The sequence below is a fragment of the Rana temporaria genome, chromosome 2 (genome assembly GCF_905171775.1).
Source record: "Rana temporaria chromosome 2, aRanTem1.1, whole genome shotgun sequence".
Taxonomy (NCBI): Eukaryota; Metazoa; Chordata; class Amphibia; order Anura; family Ranidae; genus Rana; species Rana temporaria.
The window spans coordinates 256,182,209-256,205,563 of NC_053490.1; the positions used below are offsets into that span (position 1 = coordinate 256,182,209).

The window sequence follows — 23,355 nt, forward strand, 5'->3', positions numbered from 1 at the left end:
AAAAAAGATTACAGGGCCATAAGGTAGTAGTGGATGTGTATGGATTATATATATATATATATATATATATATATATATATATATATATAGATGTTGTTTACTCTTTGATGGGAGGGGGTCAGTAAAAACATGCTTTTGAGCCTTGTTTTTTACTGCCCTCTAACTGCTACCCCCTTAAGCTGCAGATAGGGGTGCATACCCCCCAACTTTTTGAGATGGAAATGAGGGACACCTATCAGCAAAAGTATGCAGGCATAGAACACACACCCTGCCACTCCCCCTTAAAGAAGAAATCTACAAAAATATATATTAGTTAGACACACAAGTGCTTTTTTTTACCACTAATATTCCTTTCTATTGGCTTTGAAATTTACAAATGCAGCAATTTATAAATTGGATGAAAGATTTATCACCGGGAAACACTTTTTGAAAGATAAAAAGTGAATTTTATATATAACTATAGAGATCAGACCAAAATGAGGGACAAATGAGGAGGGAAGAGGGACAGAGGGACATTGCTCCAAATCAGGGACAGTCCCTCGAAATCAGGGAGAGTTGGGAGCTATGTAGTACTCATGCTGTGGCTACAATGCTTTGCCTTGTGGCAAGAATTAAACCCTCTGTTGCATTTAGGTAAAGTGCCCCCAAGCACAATGCACGTGTTGCCTGGCAGTGGTGCAAGCTTTAGGGTCTAAAGAGGTGGTGAGGAAATGACACAACACCTCTGTCCTGCCTGTCAAATGCCTCTGAAGAGCGACCCACCTTAGACTGCCCTTTAGAATCCTAACACTTGTGAAAATTAGTCCTTTGGATATTGTTTAGCGTCACTTTAACAATAAATAGGGTGCAGGGTTTTTCGTGATTTTGACACAAGGCTTTCGACCACATGCACACGGCCAGAAATGTGTGAAAGACACCTTACTGACTGGTCCCCATTGCCTGTCTGAGTGTCACCAGTCATTGGACGGTGACACTTATGGACTATTATGGACTAGGCGCACAGCCACCCCTCAGTCCTGGTACAGAGAGCATAGGGAGTGATCCAATGTCAGCATGCCATACACAGAGCAGTGCACAGACAGGCAGGCACACACTAATCCCATTTTAGGAAGGGGATCTATTATGTCAGTGTCCTGAGGCGTGAGAACTGTCATGCCTGCATATTAACAATTAACTCCAGCTTAATAATAAAGGCTGCGAGTCCAGCTGGAGGGAGGCTGATGGGAGGCATGTGGGGCGGATCTGTACACTCACTACACTCACTATACTCACTGACTACTCCAGCAGCTCCCACTACTACAGCACACAGCCCTCCCTCCTCTCTACACTGACACCTCCATCCCAGCCTGGAGCAAGGGCAGCTATGGTTGGCAGGCTAGCCTTGCAGGATGTCCCTGAGTTGCTGGACATGAAGAAGAAGGGGGAAAGGGTGCTGGACAGTCCAGACTCAGGACTCCCCCCAAGTCCTTGTCCCAGCAACTGGCTCCTCAGCCCAGCAGCAGCAGACAAGTCCTCCGATCAGGAGCTTTCTGGGCAGACAGTGCGGGTGGTGAGTACAGTCCTCTCTATGTACTACAGGTCATTGGACTGTCACATAAGAGCCTGCAGAGATATAACCACTGGGTTCATGGACTCTAGGGGGCACAACGTGTTCCATCAATGTGATGTTCATTGGTGATCAGTAATGGGATGATGATTAGCCATGATTAGTGATGTATTAATGATCAGTGATGCAATGTAATGATTAGTATTTAGTAATGTGATGATGATTGTTGATGCGATAATGATCAGTGATGCATTGTAATGATTAGTATTTAGTAATGTGATGATGATTGTTGATGCGATAATGATCAGTGATGCATTGATGATTAGTTATGTGATAATGATCAATGATGTATCGATGATCAGTGATATGATAATGATCAGTGATATATTGATGATCAGTGATTTAATGTGATGATGATCAGTGATGTGATGATGATCAGTAATATGATGTGATGATGATCATCAATGATGTGATCAGTGATGACCAGTAAAGTGATAATGATCAATAATGTGACAATGATAACTTATAAGTGATGATCAGTGATGTGATCAATGATGATCAGTAAAATGATGATTAGAAATGTATTGATGGTCATTAATGTGACAAAGTGATGATCAGTGATGCAATGTGATGATAATCATTGATGTGGTAATGATCAGTGATGTGAACAGTGATGATCAGTAAGGTGCTGATGACCAGTGATGTGCTGATGATCAGTGATATGATGACCAGTGATGTGCTGATGATCAGTGATATGATGACCAGTGATGTGCTGATGATCAGTGATATGATGACCAGTGATGTGATGATGATCAGTAATGCAATGGGATGATAATCAATAATGTTATGATGATCAATGATGTGAACAGTGATGACCAGTAATGTGATAATGATCAGTGATGTATTGATAATTAGTTATGTGTGATGATGATTGGTAATGATCAGTAATGTGATGATTATCAGTGATGTGATAGTGATCAGTTATGATTAGTAATGTGGTGATGATCAGTGATGTACAGTATTGATGATCAGTGATGATTAGTAATGTGCTGATGATCAGTGATGTACAGTATTGATGATCAGTGATGATTAGTAATGTGCTGATGATCAGCAATGATATTATCAGTGATGTGATGATAAGCAGTGATGATTAGTAATGTGCTGATGATCAGTGATGTATTGATCAGTGATGATTAGTAATGTGATGATCAGTGATGTATTGATGATCAGTGATGATTAGTAATGTGCTGATGATCAGTAATGATATGATCAGTGATGTGATGATGATCAGTGATGATTAGTAATGTGCTGATGATCAGTGATGATTAGTAATGTGTTGATGATCAGTGATGTATTGATCAGTGATGATTAGTAATGTGATGATCAGTGATGCAAAGTGATGATTATCAGTAATGAGATGATTGGTGATGTGATGATGATCAGTGATGATTAGTAATGTGCTGATGATCAGTGATGTTTTGATGATCATTGATGATTAGTAATGTGGTGATGATCAGTGATAATTAGTAATGTGGTGATGATCAGTGATAATTAGTAATGTGGTGATGATCAGTGATGCAATGTGATGATCAGTAAAGAGATGATTAGTGATGTGATGAGGATCAGTGGTGATTAGTAATGTGCTGATGATCAGTGATGTATTGATGACCATTGATGATTAGTAATGTGGTGATGATTAGTGATGTATTGATGATCATTGATGATTAGTAATGTGGTGATGATCAGTGATGTGATGTGATGATGATCAGTAAAGAGATGATTAGTGATGTGATGAGGATCAGTGATGGTTAGTAATGTGCTAATGATCAGGGATGATTAGTAATGTGATGATGATCAGTGATGATTAGTAATGTGATGATGATCTATGATGATCAGTGATGATTAGTAATGTGCTGATGATCAATGATGATCAGTTATTGTATTGATGATCAGTGATGATTAGTAATGTGATGATGATCTATGATATTCAGTGATGTATTGATGATCAGTGATGATTAGTAATGTGCTGATGATCAGTGATGTATTGATGATCAGTGATGATTAGTAATGTGCTGATGATCAGTGATGTATTGATGATAAGTGATGACCAGTGATGATCAGTGATGTATTGATGATCAGTGATAATTAGTAATGGCTGATGATCAGTGATGTATTGATGATCAGTGATGTATTGATGATTAGTAATGTGCTGATGATCAGTGATGTATTGATGATCAGTGATGATCAGTGATGTATTGATGATCAGTGATAATTAGTAATGGCTGATGATCAGTGATGTATTGATGATCAGTGATGTATTGATGATTAGTAATGTGCTGATGATCAGTGATGTATTGATGATCAGTGATGATCAGTGATGTATTGATGATCAGTGATGATTAGTAATGTGCTGATGATCAGTGATGTATTGATGATAAGTGATGATCAGTGATGATCAGTGATGTATTGATGATCAGTGATAATTAGTAATGGCTGATGATCAGTGATGCGATGTTATAATGATCAGTAAAGAGATGATTAGTGATGTGATGAGGGTCAGTGTTTGCTCTAGCACTCATCAGTAGTAATAGGTAGTGCTTGTACATTGTTTGACATAGGATTTCCCTTGTAGTAGGCAGCTGACCCTAAATGTCCTAATAGTAGACAGGAAGGATCACAGAGACCCTTGTTATTACTAGGGCAGCATGTAGTGTGTATGTAGGATGTCAGCTCTGCAGCTGCAGCTTTCCATTTGCTGAATAATGTACTGTTATGTCAGTGTGTTTTCACATGTTACAGACTTACAACATCTGTCTGTGCAATTCTCTGTCTTTGTCATTGTAATATTCCCTTTCCGCTTTACTTTTTACTAAAATAACATTTGTACTCAGTAGTGTATATACAGACAAGCACAAGCAGGTATAAGATGGAGAAAAGCCTCGGGTACAGTCAATTCAGCTTAAATGATATGTGATCTGGATAAAGGGAGCGGAATTACTAGAAGTCTGTTCTGTTAGCTGAGATTAGCCCTCACTTCTACATGCCTCTTCACATGTCTTTCATGTAATACAATATTTCCTTCCTACTCTTTCCTTCACTATCTGGGGCGACATGGCTTGTTCAACTAAGGACAGCCTACGATTAAAGGAATTAGTGTATGGCAAACACTATTCAATACCTGATACAAAGATCTGTGTACAATCAGGGCTTTGTTTGTTCTGGACATTGTGCTCATTTCTGTTTTTATGTATTTATTTTATTCACAAATATAGCACAGCCATATAAACAATTCCCCACAAATCATATACACAAAGTATTGTAGCAGACATCTTGCATATACTGTATGTTCACAGGGAAATATTTATTTATTTATTACAAGTACTTAAATAGTGCTGTCATTACATATTTATTATACATTCATATCAGTCCCTGCCCTCAAGGAGCTTACAATCGCGCGTATTCATGCTTATTTGCGCGTTTGCATACAGCGTCGTCCAACGTTTTTGTACTTCAACGTTTTTTATTTTAGCCAATAGGAAAAATTATCATCTTTTCATCACTTGTTGCTATGTTGGTAGATTATTTTAATCTTCTGCCTGGGTGAAATGTTCTATTGATTAAAGCGACGATACGCCCGTAGCAAATGCTCGTTGTCGCGCAAGTCGCTTGAATCAAGCGTTTCCATTACTTTCTATGGGAAACGGAAACGCTCAAAAACGACCAAACCGCCCGATACGCGTGACAAAAAAGGGTCCGGAACTTGTTTGAGCTTCAGTCGTTTGGCGTCAGGCATATTGGTGTCCAGATGTGAACCATCTCCATAGGGAATAATGTATTGTTTCCCTTCTAGCGTATTTAAGCGTCGCGCTTCAGGCGACAAAACGTTCAGGTGTAAATGCAGCCTAACTCACATACATACATATACTGGAGCCAGTTTGGACAGGAGCCAATTAAGGTATGCCTTTGGGGTGTGGTAGGAAACCGCAGTACCCGGAGGAAACCCATGTAGGCACAGGGGGGAATTGCAAACTCCAGGCAGGTAGTGCCATGGTTCAAACTGACAACCTTAGTGCTGCTATGCAGAAGTGCTAACCACTTAGTGGCCCGGATTCAGGTAGAATTGCACATAATTTACGGAGGCGCAGGGCAAGGTTTTTGCCCTGCTCCCCCGCAAATTTGCTCCGCTGCCCTTGATTCACGGAGCAGAAGCTCCGTAAATTGCGCGGGCGCACTGGCAAAATGCCCGGCGCAAGAGCACGCAATTTAAATGATCCCGTAGGGGGCGGGAATCATTTAAATTAGGCGCGTTCCCGCGCCGAGCGTAGAGCGCATGCTCCGTCGGGAAAGTTTCCCGACGTGCATTGCGGCAAATGACGTCGCAAGGACGTCATTTGCTTCAAAGTGAACGTGAATGGCGTCCAGCGCCATTTACGATTCACTTACGCAAAATACGTAAAATTCAAATTTCGCGACGTGGGAACGACGGGTATACGTAACATGGGCTGCCCCTGCTAATAGCAGGGGCAGCCTTGCGCGAAAACCGCCGTACGTAAACGACGTAAATTGCGTACGCAGGGCTCGCGCAACATTGTGAATCGGTGTTAGTATGCAATTTGCATACTATACACTGAGCACAACGGCAACGCCACCTAGCGGCCATCGCTAGAATGCAGCCTAAGATATGCGGGCATAAGAGCCTTATGCCGCGCAGATCTTAGGCTGCAGTCGGCGTAACGAGGTTCCTGAATCAGGAGCACTCGTTACGCCGGGGCAAGTAAGCAATTGCGCTGTGTAACCTATGGTTACACAGGCGCAATTGCTTCTTGAATCCACCCCAGTGACTGTAATATACTGTACATACAGTATATATTGAAATTGTGAGTTTTGTTCAACAAAAAATAATAATAAAGGTGAAATATATATGCAGGTATAGTAGACTAGTATAGTATAGTAGGAGTATTCATACCCCTTGACATTTTCCACATTTTGTCATGTTACAACCAAAAATGTAAATGTATTTTATGTGATAGACCAACACAAATTGGCACATAATTGTGAAGTGGAAGGAAAATGATAAATGGTTTTCATTTTTTTTTACAAATAAATATGTGAAAAGTGTGGCGTGCATTTGTATTAAGCCCCCTTTACTCTGATACCCCTGACTATAATCTAGTAGAACCAATTACCTTAAAGTGGTGGTTCACCCAAAAATCAAATTTCTGTCACTAGATCCAGCATACTGCTGACATCTGCAGTATGCTGGATTATTTTTTATTTTTTTTGTACTTATCATTTTAGCCGTATTTCTTCTTCTGCACCGAGCGCCGTATCCTTCCGGGTATAGGCGTTCCTAAATAAAGCGCAGTTGATTGACGGGCTTGGATACCACGTCACACCATCCGGAAATAGCCGACGTGACTCTCGGCAATTTACGGCGCCTGCGCAGTCAGCTCTACACGGCAGGCGCAGGCGCCGTAAGCAGCGGAGAATCATGTCGGCTATTTCCGGATGGCGTGACGCGCTTATCAAGCCCGTCAATCAACTGAGCTTGATTTAGGAATGCCAATTCCCCGACGGATTCCCCGCTCGGAGCCGGAGAAGAGATACGGCAACAACGATAAGTACAAAAAAAATAAAAAATCCAGCATACTGCAGATGTCAGCAGTATGCTGGATCTAGTGACAAAAAGTTGATTTTCGGGTGAACCTCCGCTTTAAGAAGTTACCTAATCAGTAAATAGAGTCCACCTGTGTGTAATTTAATTTCAATATAAATAAACCTGTTCTGTGAAGCCCTCAGAGGTTTGTTAGAGAACCTTAGTGAACAAACAGCATCACAAAGGCTTAGAAACATACCAAACAGGACAGGGATAAAGTTGTAGAGAAGTTCACCTTCCAGCAGGACAACAACCCTAAACATACAGCCAGATGGAATGGTTTAGATCAAAGCATATTCATATGTTAGAATGGCCCAGTCAAAGTCCAGACCTAAATCCAATTGAGAATCTGTGTCATGACTTGAAAATTGCTGTTTACAGACGCTCTCCATCCAATCTGACAGAGTTTGAGCTATTTTTTTCAAAGAAAACAAACAAAAATGTCCCTCTCTAGATGTGCAAAGCTGGCAGAGACATCACCAAAAAGACTGGCAGCTATAATTGCAGCGAAAGTTGGTTCTACAAAGTATTGACTCAGGGGGGCTGAATACAAATGTACGCCACACTTTTACATATTTATTTGTAAAAAAAAATTGAAAACCCTTTTTAATTTTCCTTCTACTTCACAATTATGTGCCACTTTGTGTTGGTCTATCACATAAAATCCCAATAAAATACATTAATGTTTTTTGGTTGTAACATGACAAAATGTGGAAAATTTCAAGGGGTATGAATACTTTTTCAAGGCACTGTATATACGACTAGTATAGTATATAGTATAGCAACAGGTATAGTAGTCTAGTATGCACACATAGGGCTTCCATAGATAAGGAAGTTGATGAACAATGTTTTGGTGAGTCATAGGTCACAGATGAGTCACATTCAAGTCAGTTGTTTCAGGCTGCGACTCACCAAAATGTGGGAACAATAAACCTATTATACTGTCCTCCTTGGTCATCTGCAGAAGCCCTTTGAGTGCCTCCAATACTTTATTTGTTTTGCATTGAGCACCAAGGCATTTATTTTGGATGGAGAGCTGATACTGTCCTCCTTTGCCTCTCTCTCTCTCTCTCTCTCTCTCTCTCTCTCTCTCTCTCTCTCTCTCTCTCTCTCTCTCTCTCTCTCTCTCTCTCTCTCTCTATATATATATATATATATATATATATATATATATATATATATATATATATATATATATATATATAGTATATATTATTATTATTAGTATTTTAGGTACTTGTATAGCGCTATAAATTTACGTGGCTACTTAAGATACTTTATGCCATTCTTTTTCCCCTTTAAGTATGGTGGTGGAAATGTGGAATGTCCCTGGTTACATCCTAGTCAGGTCATTAACTCTCAGTGGCTCACACTCATTATTCTTCTTTTAGGAGCTCTGACTGCTCTGCTTCCCACTTCCACTATTTGGCTACATAATGGGTCGCCTGTTAAAATGAACAGCTGTTAGACTTGAAAATAGACTGGAATTCTGGAAGACCTGCATGGAACTAAAAGGCATTGTCATTTGTAAATGTTATTTTTCCATTTGCATTTAGAAATGTTAAGTGATTGCTGTATTATAGTTATGATACAGGCCAAACCTGGGTTTTTCCAAAGTCATTTCTGCTTCCTATTGTCCAGTAATTGTAGGCATCTTTCCAATGGACTATGCAGTGGTTAATGATTGATTGATTGATAGAGCTTTCATTTCTAATAGTAGGTAGCAATTCATCTGAATTCTTTAGTCGTGATTGTGGACCCACTGAACCTGTTGTAATTTTTCTCCCTAATTTGGCCAATGTTTAACTTGTGTGGTGAGGAGATATTTGCATTTTGTTATTTTGAACAGTTTACAAAGTAACATATTCACGCAAACCCCACACTTGCACGCCCATACACACACACACCTAGCAGAACCTAGTGTTATCTAGTGCTCCTAACAAATTTACATATAACAGCATTTAGTAAGAAAGAAACCATACATTACGGTTAAAGCTTACAGTGAATGTAAACCCAAATTATTATTTTTTAATTAAGGCTTGCACCTGGTACAGTATAGGATTTCATGTCATCTGTGCCCAGTCTTGCCACAAAGAGTTAATCAAGCTCTGTGCATAAAAACTGAAAGAGAAATAGGAGTCAGTCCTTCCCCCTTGCTGTGAGTGACAGAACTAGTGTCTCAACTGGAAGATTTTGCATGTATTACTGTTCTGGGGACAACTCAAAATGTGGGATTTTCTTTTAGCTTCAATATCAGGGCACAGACTGCAATAAAACATGACAGAGGTTCCAATCCCTCTCCACTCTATCCAAAACCAATATATATATATATATATATATATATATATATATATATATATATATATATATATATATATATATATAGCAAATCAAAACACTATAGCTGTGCCAAAGACTGAAATTTCACCCTGTTTACCTTTATCAGAGCTCTATAAAATGCATTGAACCAGATTCTCAAAGGGGTTCAAACCATGTTCACCAGGAGGATACTTTCTAAAGCATGCGTTGTGTAACCTTTTCGCTCTCTGTGCTTACTGTATCAGAATCCATAAAACTTTCAAGCAGGTGTAAATCTGATTGGTGGCGATGGCAATAAATTATTGATACCTTAAAACATCAGACTTTTTGTATGTAAGAGACAACAAGGAGCCTGCGGTGGGTGCTTCTGGGAACAGGTCTTCTGCAGAATGGGCTTTCCAGATAATTCAAATATTGACAAGGGAATGGGGCGCACTGGTACAATGTCTAATTTAGAAACTGAAGCCCTGAGCAGGTAGGCTGTGCTCCCTGTATGCATTTTAGAATTACATTTTGAGTCCTGACTGAAGTGTGCCTGTGACTAGCCATAGATATTAAATACCGGTTTGTATGCCGGTAATCAATCCAAATGTAATTTGATGTTTTACTATTTGAATGGTCATTCCCTACAAATATCCGTGACTATATGCGCACCAGACAGACCTAATACTGCTGTTTAAAGGGGTTGTAAAGTTACATTTTTTCTTCCCTAAATAGCTTCCTTTACCTTAGTGCAGTTCTCCTTCACTTACCTCATCCTTTGATTTTGCTTTTAAATGGCCTTATTTCTTCTGAGAAATCCTCACTTCCTGTTCTTCTGTCTGTAACTACACACCGTAATGCAAGGCTTTCTCCCTGGTGTGGAGAAAGCCTCTTGAGGGGGGAGGGGGCGAGCAGGAGTGTCAGGGTGCCCACTAACACACAGCTCTTTTCTCTATCTGCAAAGTAGAGAGTAAAGTAAATCAGAGTAAAGGAAGCTATTTAGGGAATTTTTTTTTTTTTTTACCTTTACAACCCCTTTAAGGGAGAAAATGGATACTGATATTCCCAAAATAAAGCTCTGATGCAGGTGTCCAGAAAAGTTTCAGACATCCTATAGATCAGCCTTTCTCAATCTTTTTACCACAGAGGAACCCTTGAAATAATTTTCAGGTGTCGGGGGGAACCCCAGCTAAAATTAATCAGTCAGGGTCAGTGACAAAATGCCCCCTACATTGATGGTCTGTGGGAAAAATGTCCCCTTACATTGATGGTCAGTATAAAGATTGCCCCCTTACAATGGTGATCAAAAAGACACCCTTGCAAACAGCTAAGAAGATTGTTGGCGTCATGCTGCTAGCTCTGCCAAGTGGTGTTGGACTCAGAATTATGCAGGCATAATAAGATGAAATGTTAATCAACCACAGCTCAAGAAACCCCTAGCAACCTCTGGAGATATCCTAGGGCTTCACATAACCCTGGTTGAGAATCGCTGCTATGGACAGTCTGTTCTAGGGAAATCAACAATTCATGTCTACGTCTCCCAATTTTATTTTTTTTCTATGGTGGAATATGCTCCCTGGTGACTGTAAGTATCCTGCTGGCTCTTTCATTTGGACTGACAGCATGCTTAATGTGGATCCTAACAGTTCGGCATGAGCCTGCATAACAGCAGCCTTGTTGCTGGCTGCTCACCTTCCCCCACCTCTACCTCCTGTCCTTCGATCAGCCCCACTGTATCTGCAGTATAGTATATTTCTGCTTATTCTCTGTCATACAGGGGAGAAAAGGTGACCGTTGGCTACATTTACATGCTGAAACCTGCTAGAATTGTTACACTGTATCTCTTGCCACGGTAACAGAGTTTCAGCCTCCATCTAGTGGCCATAATGTGGTATTTTAATACTATCCATTAAAAAAACTCTTGTTCAGATGTTCAAAAAAGCCCAATAACATTTGTTTTTCCCTAATTCACACAAAAAAAATGTACGTTCACATTTCCTGGACGAATGTCTCTGAGAATAAAAACAAGGGATATAATTAACTTCTTAAAGTAAACCTGTCATGGCCTAACTTTAAAAACAATTCTGAAGTGCAGGGATCATGTAGTGCCTCTAAGTACCTATATTATACTTCAAATCATTCCCTGTGTCCCTAAAAAGATATTTGGATCCTAGATTCAGGACCTGAAAGTCAACATGAAGCCCTGTCCCAGCAGAACATACAGTGGAATTTGATGATGGATACCGAAACTTGTTCTCAGTAAATATCAGCAATGTGAGGAGATAGAAAAGGAAAATGGCCACATAGCGTAATCTAATTTAAAAAAAAAGTATAACATATTTATTACAGCTATTGAACTTACATGTAGCTGAGATAACAAACGTTTGTATATACAAGTGAGGCGGCAGTGGAGTCCCTCCGACGCGTTTCGTGTTACAGCACTTTGTCTGGGGTCCCCCACGCTATGTGGCCATTTTCCTTTTCTATCTCCTCACGTTGCTGATATTTACTGAGAATAGGTTTCGGTTTCCATCATCAAATTCCACTGTATGTTTTGCTGAACCTTTACCATCGACGATCGGAGGTCATGGTGTATATCTAACTAGGATTCTTCCAGTTATCGACATCTTGGTTTATTCCATACATGTTCGTTTTGATTCACGGAGACATAAGTCCCCCGAGTCCATCCTTTCTGGTAAGCTCACAATTTTACCGGTGGTGGGTCATTACACTTTGCACAAGAAGTCACGATTTTGTGTTTTCAAGAAACACTTGGAAATTGCTTCCTCTTCTTCATTATTTATACTTCATTTCATTCATTTTTTTCTGCCACTTGGTGGACTATTCATTTTTTCAATTTTTTTCTTTTTATTTATGGACTTTAGTTTATTATTTATGGTACACTATATTTGATTGTTCATGTCACAGTGAGCCATCACCACTTAGTCACTGCTAGTTATTATTATCCGTGTCATTTGTTTATTGTATACAATACTTGATATCACATTTTGTATTGTATAAGCGCTACACTTATACACCCATTTGTTTTTTGCTTTTTCCCACCAGCCGTGTTAGCAGCTATACTGTATATTGGCAGCGCAGGGTTATTTACACAATATAGTATGACACTTGACTATTAAAATAAAATTACAAACATAGAGGAAAAGAGAACAATAGAGGATAGAGGGAGAAAGAAAAGAAGATAGAGAGGACAGAGAGAAAGGAGGGACTGAGCAGACCTCTGCGTATCAGACCTACATGATGGAATCAGGGTAGGTGGCTCGGTTGACCCAGAGGTGCCAATAATGTTTTCAGGGAATCCGAGGCAGAGTAGTCGATCCAAATGAGACATTGGGTCTTAAATTTGTCGATGGTGTCAGTATCAAGGGCCAGCATCTCTTCCATGCGCATGATATCATTGACCGTGGAGACCAGTGGCGGTTCGTCCATAGAGGGCGCTGGAGCGCCGCCCCCTCTGGCTCTCACCGCCACTGAGTGAAATAACATAGATTCATGCATTGCACGAATCTATGTTATTTTCGCCGCTGCCGCTGTTATTCAGATGGTCGGCGCTCAATGTCCGGCCATCTGAATAACGCCAGCTGGTTGGCTGTAGGGAAATGTCTATCAAAGCCAACAGCTCTGATAGGCTTTCCCAATACAGCCCTCGGGTCCCGGAAGCTTATTCTCAGAGCGCACAGACTGTACGCCCCTTGAATAAGATGACAGGCGTCTCAGCCAATCACGTTGGCCGGTTCTGGCTACCTGTAACCTGATCGGCTGAGACGCCTGTCAGTCATCGAGGGCGGGAGAAGACATCGTGGGACGTGGATGCCTGACTCCAGTAAAGGTAAGTGCCGGGCGGGGGGGGGGGGGGAGAACGCAATTTACAGGGCACAGTGGGGACAATTGGCACAGCTGCGACCATTAAAGGGCACAGTGGCTGCGTTTAATGGCATGGCACAGTGGTGACAATGTATGGCACAGTGGCTGCGTTTAATGGCATGGCACAGTGGTGACAATGGATGGCACAGTGGCTGCGTTTAATGGCATGGCACAGTGGTGACAATGGATGGCACAGTGGTGACAATGGATGGCACAGTGGCTGCGTTTAATGGCATGGCACAGTGGTGACAATGTATGGCACAGGGGCTGCGTTTAATGGCATGGCACAGTGGTGACAATGTATGGCACAGTGGCTGCATTTAATGACATGGCACAGTGGTGACAATGTATGGCACAGTGGTGACAATGGATGGCACAGTGGCTGTGTTTAATGGCATGGCACAGTGGTGACATGTATGGCACAGTGACTGCGTTTAATGGCATGGCACAGTGGTGACAATGGATGGCACAGTGACTGCGTTTAATGGCATGGCACAGTGGTGACAATGTATGGCACAGTGGCTGCGTTTAATGGCATGGCACAGTGGTGACAATGGATGGCACAGTGGTGACAATGGATGGCACAGTGGCTGCGTTTAATGGCATGGCACAGTGGTGACAATGTATGGCACAGTGGCTGCGTTTAATGGCATGGCACAGTGGTGACAATGGATGGCACAATGACTGCGTTTAATGGCATGGCACAGTGGTGCGAATTGATGGCACAGTGGTGCGAATTGATGGCACAGTGACTGCATTTGATGGCATGGCACAGTGACTGCGTTTAATGGCATGGCACAGTGGTGCGAATTGATGGCACAGTGACTGCATTTGATGGCATGGCACAGTGACTGCGTTTAATGGCATGGCACAGTGGTGCGAATTGATGGCACAGTGGCTGCATTTGATGGCATGTAACAGTGGCTGCGTTTGGGCACAGTGAGACTGCAATTTTTTTTTCCTTTGCGCCCCCCCAAAAATTTTGAGCACCAGCCGCCACTGGTGGAGACCCACAAGGTCAAGGGGGGAGTGGTTCTATGATGATTTTAAATCTAAGAGGTATAAATCTTGGATACCAAGGAAGTACATACAGAAAAACATATGTAAAAAATGTATTCCAAAACCAACTAGAGAGCACATAAAGCTTAATAACACACTTAAAGCCCATATTAGAAATGTTTAAAAGCTGACAGATCTTAGAGATTATGGAAATAAAGACTAATATGTGCAGGAGAACATTCAATAACTATGATAAAGGCTATGGTATAAAGGGCCAAATCCTCAAAGCAGATGCGCCAACTTAACCAGAGTTTTCTAAATTTACACGGCGCGTATCTTTGCGCCCGATCCTCATAACGAGTTACGCCTTAATTTCCTTGTTTTCCGTCCTACCTAAAATAATTACACCTGCGCATCCCCGGACGCAAATTACGCTAGTCACGCCGCTGTTTTTGATAGGCAAAGATGCAAATGAGGGAGATAGGGCGATTCACAAAATTAAGTGCGTGCGCCGTAGATTACGCCCTGTGCGCACCTGTTAGTTTCCCTGGGCAAATTTACACATTATAAAAGCAGACCTAATTTTACACATGCCGTGTAAGGGTCTGCTCAAGCAACTGAATAGAGGTAGAGCTGACAACACATCTCTGCAGGACAACAATCTGACTGCCAAAATGCCCGGCCCATCAATGATTGTAACGGCACTCGCCACTTTACAGGCACAAAGAAGGAGGAGGGCACAGAGGAGGAGGAGGAGGGCACAGGAGAGGGTTTACCGCCCGGCGAGATCTGTTTGCCATGCCTGCTTCAGAGGTCTATGGCAACTACCGATTTAACCGGGAAGCCATCCTGGAGCTCACAGAAATCCTGAAGGATGATCTCACCACCCCAACCCAACGATCCCATGCCCTGCCACCTCTCCAAAAAGTAATGGCAACATTACATTTTCTGGCCACTGGGTCTTTCCAGCGCGCATCTGGAGGTCTGTCTGGGATGGTCCAGTCCTCTATGAGCAGGTGTGTCCATCAAGTGGTCCCTGCAATACTGCGGCGCATGGCCAATCAGTTCCAAAAGCCCACCCAGGAGGACCAGCGTCTGCAAACCATGACTGACTTTTATAATATTGATGGGTTCCCACGGACCATCGGGGCGATAGACTGTACACATGTGGCACTACAGCCCCCCCATGACACTGAGCACCTGTTCCGGAATCGAAAAGGCTGGCATTCTATAAATGTGCAGGTGATTGTAGATGCCCATGGCCTCATCTGGCACGTTTGTGCTAAATTCCCTGGATCCTGCCATGACAGTTTTATTTTCCGGCATACCAAAATCTGCAGAGATTTGGAGATGAACGTGTATGGAGACAGCTGGCTGATTGGTGAGTGACATTGGTGTCAGGTATGTCCCCCCCATGATGCAGACATCACAAGGGGCACATGCATGACTAACATCCTCCTGTCTTTTCCCTTACAGGTGACTCTGGATATGCCCTGGGACCCCACCTGATGACCCCCTTCAGGAACCCCCAAACCCCAGGAGAGCAACGCTACAACCAGGCGCACATTCGCACCCGGGCAGTTGTTGAACGGACATTTGGGCTTCTGAAGTCCCGCTTCAGATGCCTGGACAAGACTGGGGGTACATTGTTGTATTCCCCAGACTTTGTGTGCCAAATAATTGGGGCATGTTGTATACACCACAACTTTGCCATGAGAAGGGGACTGCATATTGACTTATGTGCTGACCTGACCCCCCACCCAGGCAGTCCCCCCCTAACCCACTCTACCCGGTCTGCTGAGGGCACAGCAGCCAGGAGACGCCTTGCAGAAGGCATCTTTGCACAGTAAATGCACATAAATCATGTCACAATGAAATTTTTTGGATTCACCAAAAACGCACAGAAATCATGTCACAATGAAAATGTATGTTTGCACAGTAAATGCACATGAATAATGTCACAAAGAGAATGTATCTTTGATCAGTAAATGCACATTAATTATCTCACAATGAGAATGTCTTTTTTCACAGAAAACGCACATTAATTATCTCACAATGAGAATGCATGAATGCACACCACTGTGGTCCCTAGCACAGACACATCACATGCACATCGAACTGGATTAGATCCAAGTACCCCCCCCCCCCTTTGGTACTTGGGAGCAGTAACGCCACGCCACGGCTCCAATTATGTCACTGTGCATTCATACACCATTCAGGAACCTGGGATGACTTCTCCCTGGTCCTGGGGATCCCTACTCCACCAAAACTGAGGGTGACACCCTTATTTCATCAGGAATGCCACCCCCCCCACATTCACACATCATTCACACACATAAACCAAATCATAAGTACAGTATAATAAACAAAATCATAAAAAAACAAAAAACAAAACAAAAGTACCCCTGCAACTTATTGACGTTGCCGAGTGCTCCTTCTGGGCTGCCCACGGGCACGGGCGCAGATACGGCCACGGCCAACTGGAGGATCTTCACGGGGGGGGGGTGTGAGCAAGCTAGGGAGGATCTTCATGGGGGGAGGTGTGAGCAGGGGAGGGAGGATCTTCATGGGGGGAGGTGTGAGCAGGGGAAGGAGGATCTTCATGGGGGGGTGGGTGAGCAGGGGAAGAAGGAGCCTCCCCTGGTGTCTGTCCTCCTGCTGGCGTGCCCTCCAAGGCCACGGCTATTCTTGTCAGACAGCCAGTGATGGCAGCCGTATTAGCCTGCCCAGCCCGGGTATTGTCCTCCACAGCCCGGGTATTGTCCTTCACAGCCTGGGTGAGGGCAGTCACCTCCTGGCCCACGCCTGTTGTGGCGTTCTTCAGGTCCCACAAACAGGTGATGACCCCCACTGAGTTGGTGGCCACATCACCCAGTGACTCCCTCATTACATCCAGGCTGTGCTCCATCTTGTTTAAAGTTTTTTTGATCTCACCCAGACTGCGGGTCTGCCGGGCATTGTCCCTCAGCAGACTGACCGGCAGACGCTCAAACCCCCCCTGGTCTCCTGGGTCGGCCTCCTGCTTGCCCCTGAGGCTTGTGGCCTGGGAGGAAGGGGGAGAGTAACCCATGGGGTTTGCTGCATGTTGGGGGAGTAGTGGGAGGGGCCACCCCTGATGGTGGCCTGACTGGTGCCAGCCTCTGGGGTAGCCTCAGGGGAAGACTCAAAGGTCCTATCTTGGCCCAACATTATTTCCCGGCCAATCATAAAATGGTCATCCTCCTCCCCCTCATCCTCCTCCCCCTCATCCTCCTCCCACTGAACCTCCTCATGAGGGGAGGTGTGGACACTCCCCTCCCATGGGGAATCCTGCCCTTCTTGGGAGTCAACATCAGCCTGTCTTGGGGGTGGTGCAGCAGCCTGCCCTGATGGGCCAGCAACCTCCTGCCCTGATGGGGCTGCCACCTCCTGCCCTGATGGGGCTGCCACCTCCTGCCCTGATGGGGCTGCCACCTCCTGCCCTGATGACCCAGCAACCTCCTGGGCTGATGGGGCTGCAATCTCCTGGCCATCTGTGGAGGACACAAAACAATCACAGGTTGGTGGATCCACACACTTGGCACATCTTCCCTTCCCCCACCCACACATGCTAATCTGCTGTGGGTGGAAACACTGGGCCACTGCCCATTCCTCCTCAGTCAGCCTGACTGGGCAGGGTCCCCCTCCTCCAGTGCCCCTCCTATGAGCATGCAGCGTTGCCAGCTTTTTCCGGGCCACGCTCTTCAAATCATTTATTTTCTTTTGTATGCCAGCGATGGTCCTGGTCTCCCCCCGCCGCATTGATCCGATCGGTGATCTTTTTAAGGATCTCCTTCCTCCTGGCCGGGGTGGTGTTCTGGCTCTCAGGGCCATGGAGAAAACGACCATATTTTATGATGCCCTGAGCAAGAATTCGCTTCTCTCCCAGGGTAAAATTGAGCTTCCTGCGCTTGGTGGCCATCACAGACACCACCCAGCAACAAGAAACTTACCCCAAAAAAAAAGCAACAATACACACACACAACACACAAACAAACAAACAAACAAACAAACAAACAAACAAACTCACTGCAAAAAAATATATAAACATAAGCAGACAGCTACTATAATTTAATAAACAAACAGGCAAAAAAGGGAAACAAAAAAAAAAAACAAAGGCAAAAAACAAAAACACTTATCAAAAACAAACACCAAATATACTCTACAACTCCGCAACAACTTTTCTCACAAACACAACTCACCAACAAACACTGACAAACGTTCTGAACAGAAGCAACTTGCTCAAGGAAGGGAACACAGGGAAATACTTTTGCAAGGGAAGTGTGTTTGACTGGAGCTATTTACACACAGGGCGATCCTCAAACTAAGTACGCTTGGCCTTTTACCTATCTCACTGATTGCGATGAGCTCAGTTCTGCACATGCCCAGTGAGAAGCAGATTCGTGCGCGCATGCGCAGTACAGCCGGCCCTTCATTTGCGTGGGGTCACGGCTCATTACAATGAAGCACGCCCACTTCCTTCCCACTTGCAAAAACCCCGCCTTACGCCTCAGAATTTAAGTTAGGTAAGCGCAATTTTGTGCGCAAATGCGCTGTGGATACGGCAATTACGACACCAACTTAGGGCGCCGTAACTTAAATGACATAAGTTAGGTAAAACTAAATTTGCACAGCTTTTTGAGGATTTGGCCCAAAGTCTCTAGAGAGAGTATTTAGAGAAATATAAAAAAAATGTGGCTAAAGCCCTGTAAACACGATCGGTTTGTCTGATGAAAACGAACCGATGGACTGTTTTCATCGGACAAACCCATCGTGTGTGGGCCCCATCGGTTTGTTTTCCATCGGTGAAAAAAAAAAGAACATGTTTTAAAATTTTCCTATGGATAAAAAAACGATGGAAAAAAACGATCGTCTGTGAGGAACTCTATCGGAGAAAATTCCATGCATGCTCAGAATCAAGTCGACGCATGCTCGGAAGCATTGAACTTCATTTTTCTCAGCACGGCGTAGTGTTTTACGTCACCGCGTTGGACACGGTCGGATTTTTGACCGATGGTGTGTAGGCAAGACTGATGAAAGTCAGCTTTATCGGATATCCGACGAAAAAATCAATCGGATTAGATTCCATCAGATATCCGATCGTGTGTACGGGGCATAAGAATTATAATAGAATGCGTAGCTAAAAGTTATGATGTTTAGAATAATAGATCATCAATGTAGAGGAACCAAACAGAAATCGTATAGGAGATAGAAGGTCCTAAGTAGATGGTGATATAGACTATTTTACTGAATAACTTCAGGAAAAGAAATAGTGGCCCGGATTCAGAAAGATGAGCGCATCTTTCTGTGGGCATAACGTATCTCCGATACGTTACGCCGCCGTAAATTTTGGCGCAAGTTCCGTATGCAGAAAGAACTTGCGCCCTTAGTTAGGCGGCGTAACGTATGTGTTGCGGCGTAAGCCCGCCTAATTCAAATGGGGATGTTGGGGGCGGGTTTGTTTTTGTTAAATTTCACTTGACCCCGCGTTTTTGAAGTTTTTTTTGAACGGCGCATGCGCCGTCCGTAAAATATCCCAGTGTGCATTGCGCCAAAGTACGCCGCAAGGACGTATTGGATTCGACGTGAACGTAAATGACGTCCAGCCCTATTCGCGAACAACTTACGCAAACGACGTAAACATTTTAAAACTCGGCGCGGGAACGATAGCCATACTTTACATTAGCTACGCCTCATATAGTAGGGGTAACTATACGCCGAAAAAAGCCTAACGTAAACTACGTAAAAAGATGCGCCGGCGGGACGTACGTTTCTGAATCGGCGTAAATACCTCATTAGTATATTCCTTGCGTATCTATACGGAAGTGCCACCTACCGGCCAGCGTAAATATGCAGCCTAAGATACGACGGTGTAAGACACTTACGCCAGTCGGATCTTAGGGAAATCTATGCGTAACTGATTCTCTGAATCAGGCGCATAGATACGACGGCCCGCACTCAGAGATACGACAGCGTATCCGGAGATACGCCGTCGTATCTCGTTTCTGAATCCGGGCCAGTGTCTCTAGACAAGTATGTAAAACTGAGGTGAGGATATTACTTTACCAAAAGAGGAACCATGGTGTAGGCCAAAAGACTCTATGATGGATGAAAATTAGATTACATTGGAGACAATCCAGAATGACTGCCAAGAATGAAGTGACTGCAGAGGGTGTGTGTTGACTGATAGTGTGACTGTCACACTTGCCAGAAATATTAGAAAGGGGAAGAGGAAATATCCACACCATTAGCTGAATATGGGGTTTTCTTTTGGTGTAACAATTGTTTCTTTGGAGGTATTTTTGAGGAGAACTGAATTGTAGCATGTCATGTAAAAGAAAAAAGAACCAGTCAACTATCTCCTTGTATAATATAAACTTTGGGGCATAATGCAGTAGAAGAAGCACTGTTCTTAATCAAATAGCATTTCACTGTATTAATGTAGATGACTTATGATTTCTGATTGATTGCTGTATGGTAACATACTTAGCTTCATTGTTGCTTTTCCTCAACTAAATAATCCCAAGTTTACCGGTATTAATGTGTAAACGGCCTTTCTGTTTGATTATGGCACGTTCTCTGGAGCTAAGCTGTAACCTTGGAGAGTAAAGCCTCGTACACACTAATAAAAAAAAATTTCATTCAACCAGGCAGGTTAAATGAAAAAAAAACAAAAAAACTGACATTTCTGGTCAGAGTCGCTGTACTAACTGCAGGGCTTTGCCACTATTTCACTGTATATCACAGTTTAGTAACCTGGCATATTATTGCTGTGACTTCCTCAAATTGTTAAGTGTTTCAGGACAGATGTAGTATATTGTTGTATGGACAAAGACATTTAAAAACTGTTCTCTCTTTGCACCAGGACTCCTATATAGTCCTATTCTTAATGGCAATTTTTTGACATTTACTGTCAGTCAAATTCAACAGTTATATGAATATTCAACCCATCATAACCGCTTTAGGGTAGATTTGCTCTAGATTTTTATTTTCGTTATCACCAATGTCTTTTTCTGTAGTTTTTCTGCTACCCCTCCATATATTGGGGTTCTATTAAAAAAAAAAAAAAGTAAACATTTATTATATAGCAGCTTACCTTCTTAGGCTTCATGAACACTAGCAGCTCTCAGGGATGGACTGGCCATTGGGACTACAGGGAGTTTCCCGGTGGGTCGATGGCTCAATGGGCTGGCTTCAGTGACAGCGGACCGCCACCTCCCTTTGCTCCTCTGTCTCTCCCTTCCCGCAGCGCTCGCCTCCTCTCCCTCCCCGCAGCGCTCACCTGGGGGGGACAGAGGAGCAGTGGGGACGACAGAGGAGCATGGGGGACGACAGAGGAGCATGGGGGGAGGGGACAGACAGCTGACTCAACAGCTATGGCCTGGGAGCTTCTCACTTCTGCCTAATCTTGTCCCATAAGGGGGAGCACCGAACTGATTCTTTGCCCCGGGTGAAATAATGTCTAGCTTCCACACTGGTACTGCCTATAAGAGTACAAGTATCAGCCGTTCTACTCTTATAAATTAGAACGGCTAGTGGCTAGTGAAGGGGGAGGGGGGGCTTGGGTGGCCGGGGGGGTGTGGGAGTTGTCCGGCCGCCATGGGAGAGACCTGTCAAAGTGGGCCAGTCTGGATGAAGTCCAGGGCCAAATTTTTGTCCCAGTCCAGCCCTGGCAGCTCTTGACATTTTTTTGCCAAATCTCCTAAACTCAACTCCATAAAAGCCTACAGTATGTGTCCATGTACACATAGGCTTTTAGCAGCGTTTAGGAGCGGTTAAATTTCCCCTATCCTGAACGCAGAAGAATAACGCTCAGGATAGGAAAATACATGGGAATACGCAAATCACAGTAAAATCACGGTAAAAACCTGGTTTGTGTTTTTGCTGCGGTTTGTTTTTTCCCATGGCTGCGGTCAGAGTGGGGCTAGTGTACATGTAGCCTTACATGTTCTTACAGCCTCCAATCCCAGGTGACGCCTATTGAGAGGAAATGCGTCGGGCGGAGCTAACGGTGTGACGTTGGAATTCACGGTTTGAGTAGTGGAACGGCCATGGCTGTGGGATGTTTGTATGCTTTGTACATTTACTCAATCTCCAAGAACATTTGGGAGACCACTTGTGAATGAGCCAGGGCTTCCCTAAAGATCGATATCTCTAAGCACTTTTTGATCCCCTTGTAGGATCATATGTTCTGGTATGCAGCCTGTTTGTCTGCATTAGCACAGGGGTGGAAGTGAAGCTTATAATAGTGACTCATTACAGTGGATAGCACAAGAGCATGTTCTTTCTCTGCACTGGGATGGACATTAATTGGACGGTCATATTTTTTATACATTTTTTATTTAAGTTTTACAGTCACTGGTGAATTCTTGCACATATACAGTCATGATTTATATATTTTTTGCTTTTTTAAATTTAGTTTATATGGATCTGCTCATTGCACTTTATATGAATGTGTAAGATTCTACAGCGCTACTAGTGATTAATTAATTATACCACCTAACCAATAAATAAATGATAAAGCTGCAATTATAACGGTGAACTAAACCAAGCAAAGATATATATGTAAATAATAATGCGCTGAATCAACTGATCAAGTGAAGTGTCAACACATCAAAAAATACTGGAGGAGAAGGACAATAATATACACAGAAAATTGAGTTCCACAATTCATTATTATATAGTCCCTTGATGCTGCAATCCCAGGACAGCTCAGCAACACCTTCCCGAACCACACATACACAATGTGTGGGTTTTAGCAACTTGATAGTTTGTAACAATCAAACTGGTCAGGTCAGAGTGTGCTTTCCACCAGGTATTCAAGTGCTCAAAATATGCAGGGAGAAAGGGAGAAAAAGAAAGACCAATAGTGTGATACCGTATGATGGAATACTGGCGTCTCACAGTACACAGAATATCACTCACGAATCCTCAGTGGTAATAAGGCTGC

At 43.3% G+C, this 23,355-nt stretch overlaps 1 protein-coding gene across 1 annotated transcript in view; it reads left to right on the top strand.

Annotated features, from left to right (window-relative positions):
- Positions 1-1,233: 1,233 nt before the first annotated feature.
- RFLNB (refilin B) overlaps positions 1,234-23,355 on the top strand; it is a 45,013-nt gene continuing 22,891 nt past the window's right edge. Inside the window, exon 1 of the mRNA XM_040336803.1 lies at positions 1,234-1,549. Within this exon, the coding sequence (XP_040192737.1) occupies positions 1,364-1,549 (186 nt within the window). The 5' untranslated portion in view covers positions 1,234-1,363. The remainder of the gene's footprint in view (positions 1,550-23,355) is intronic.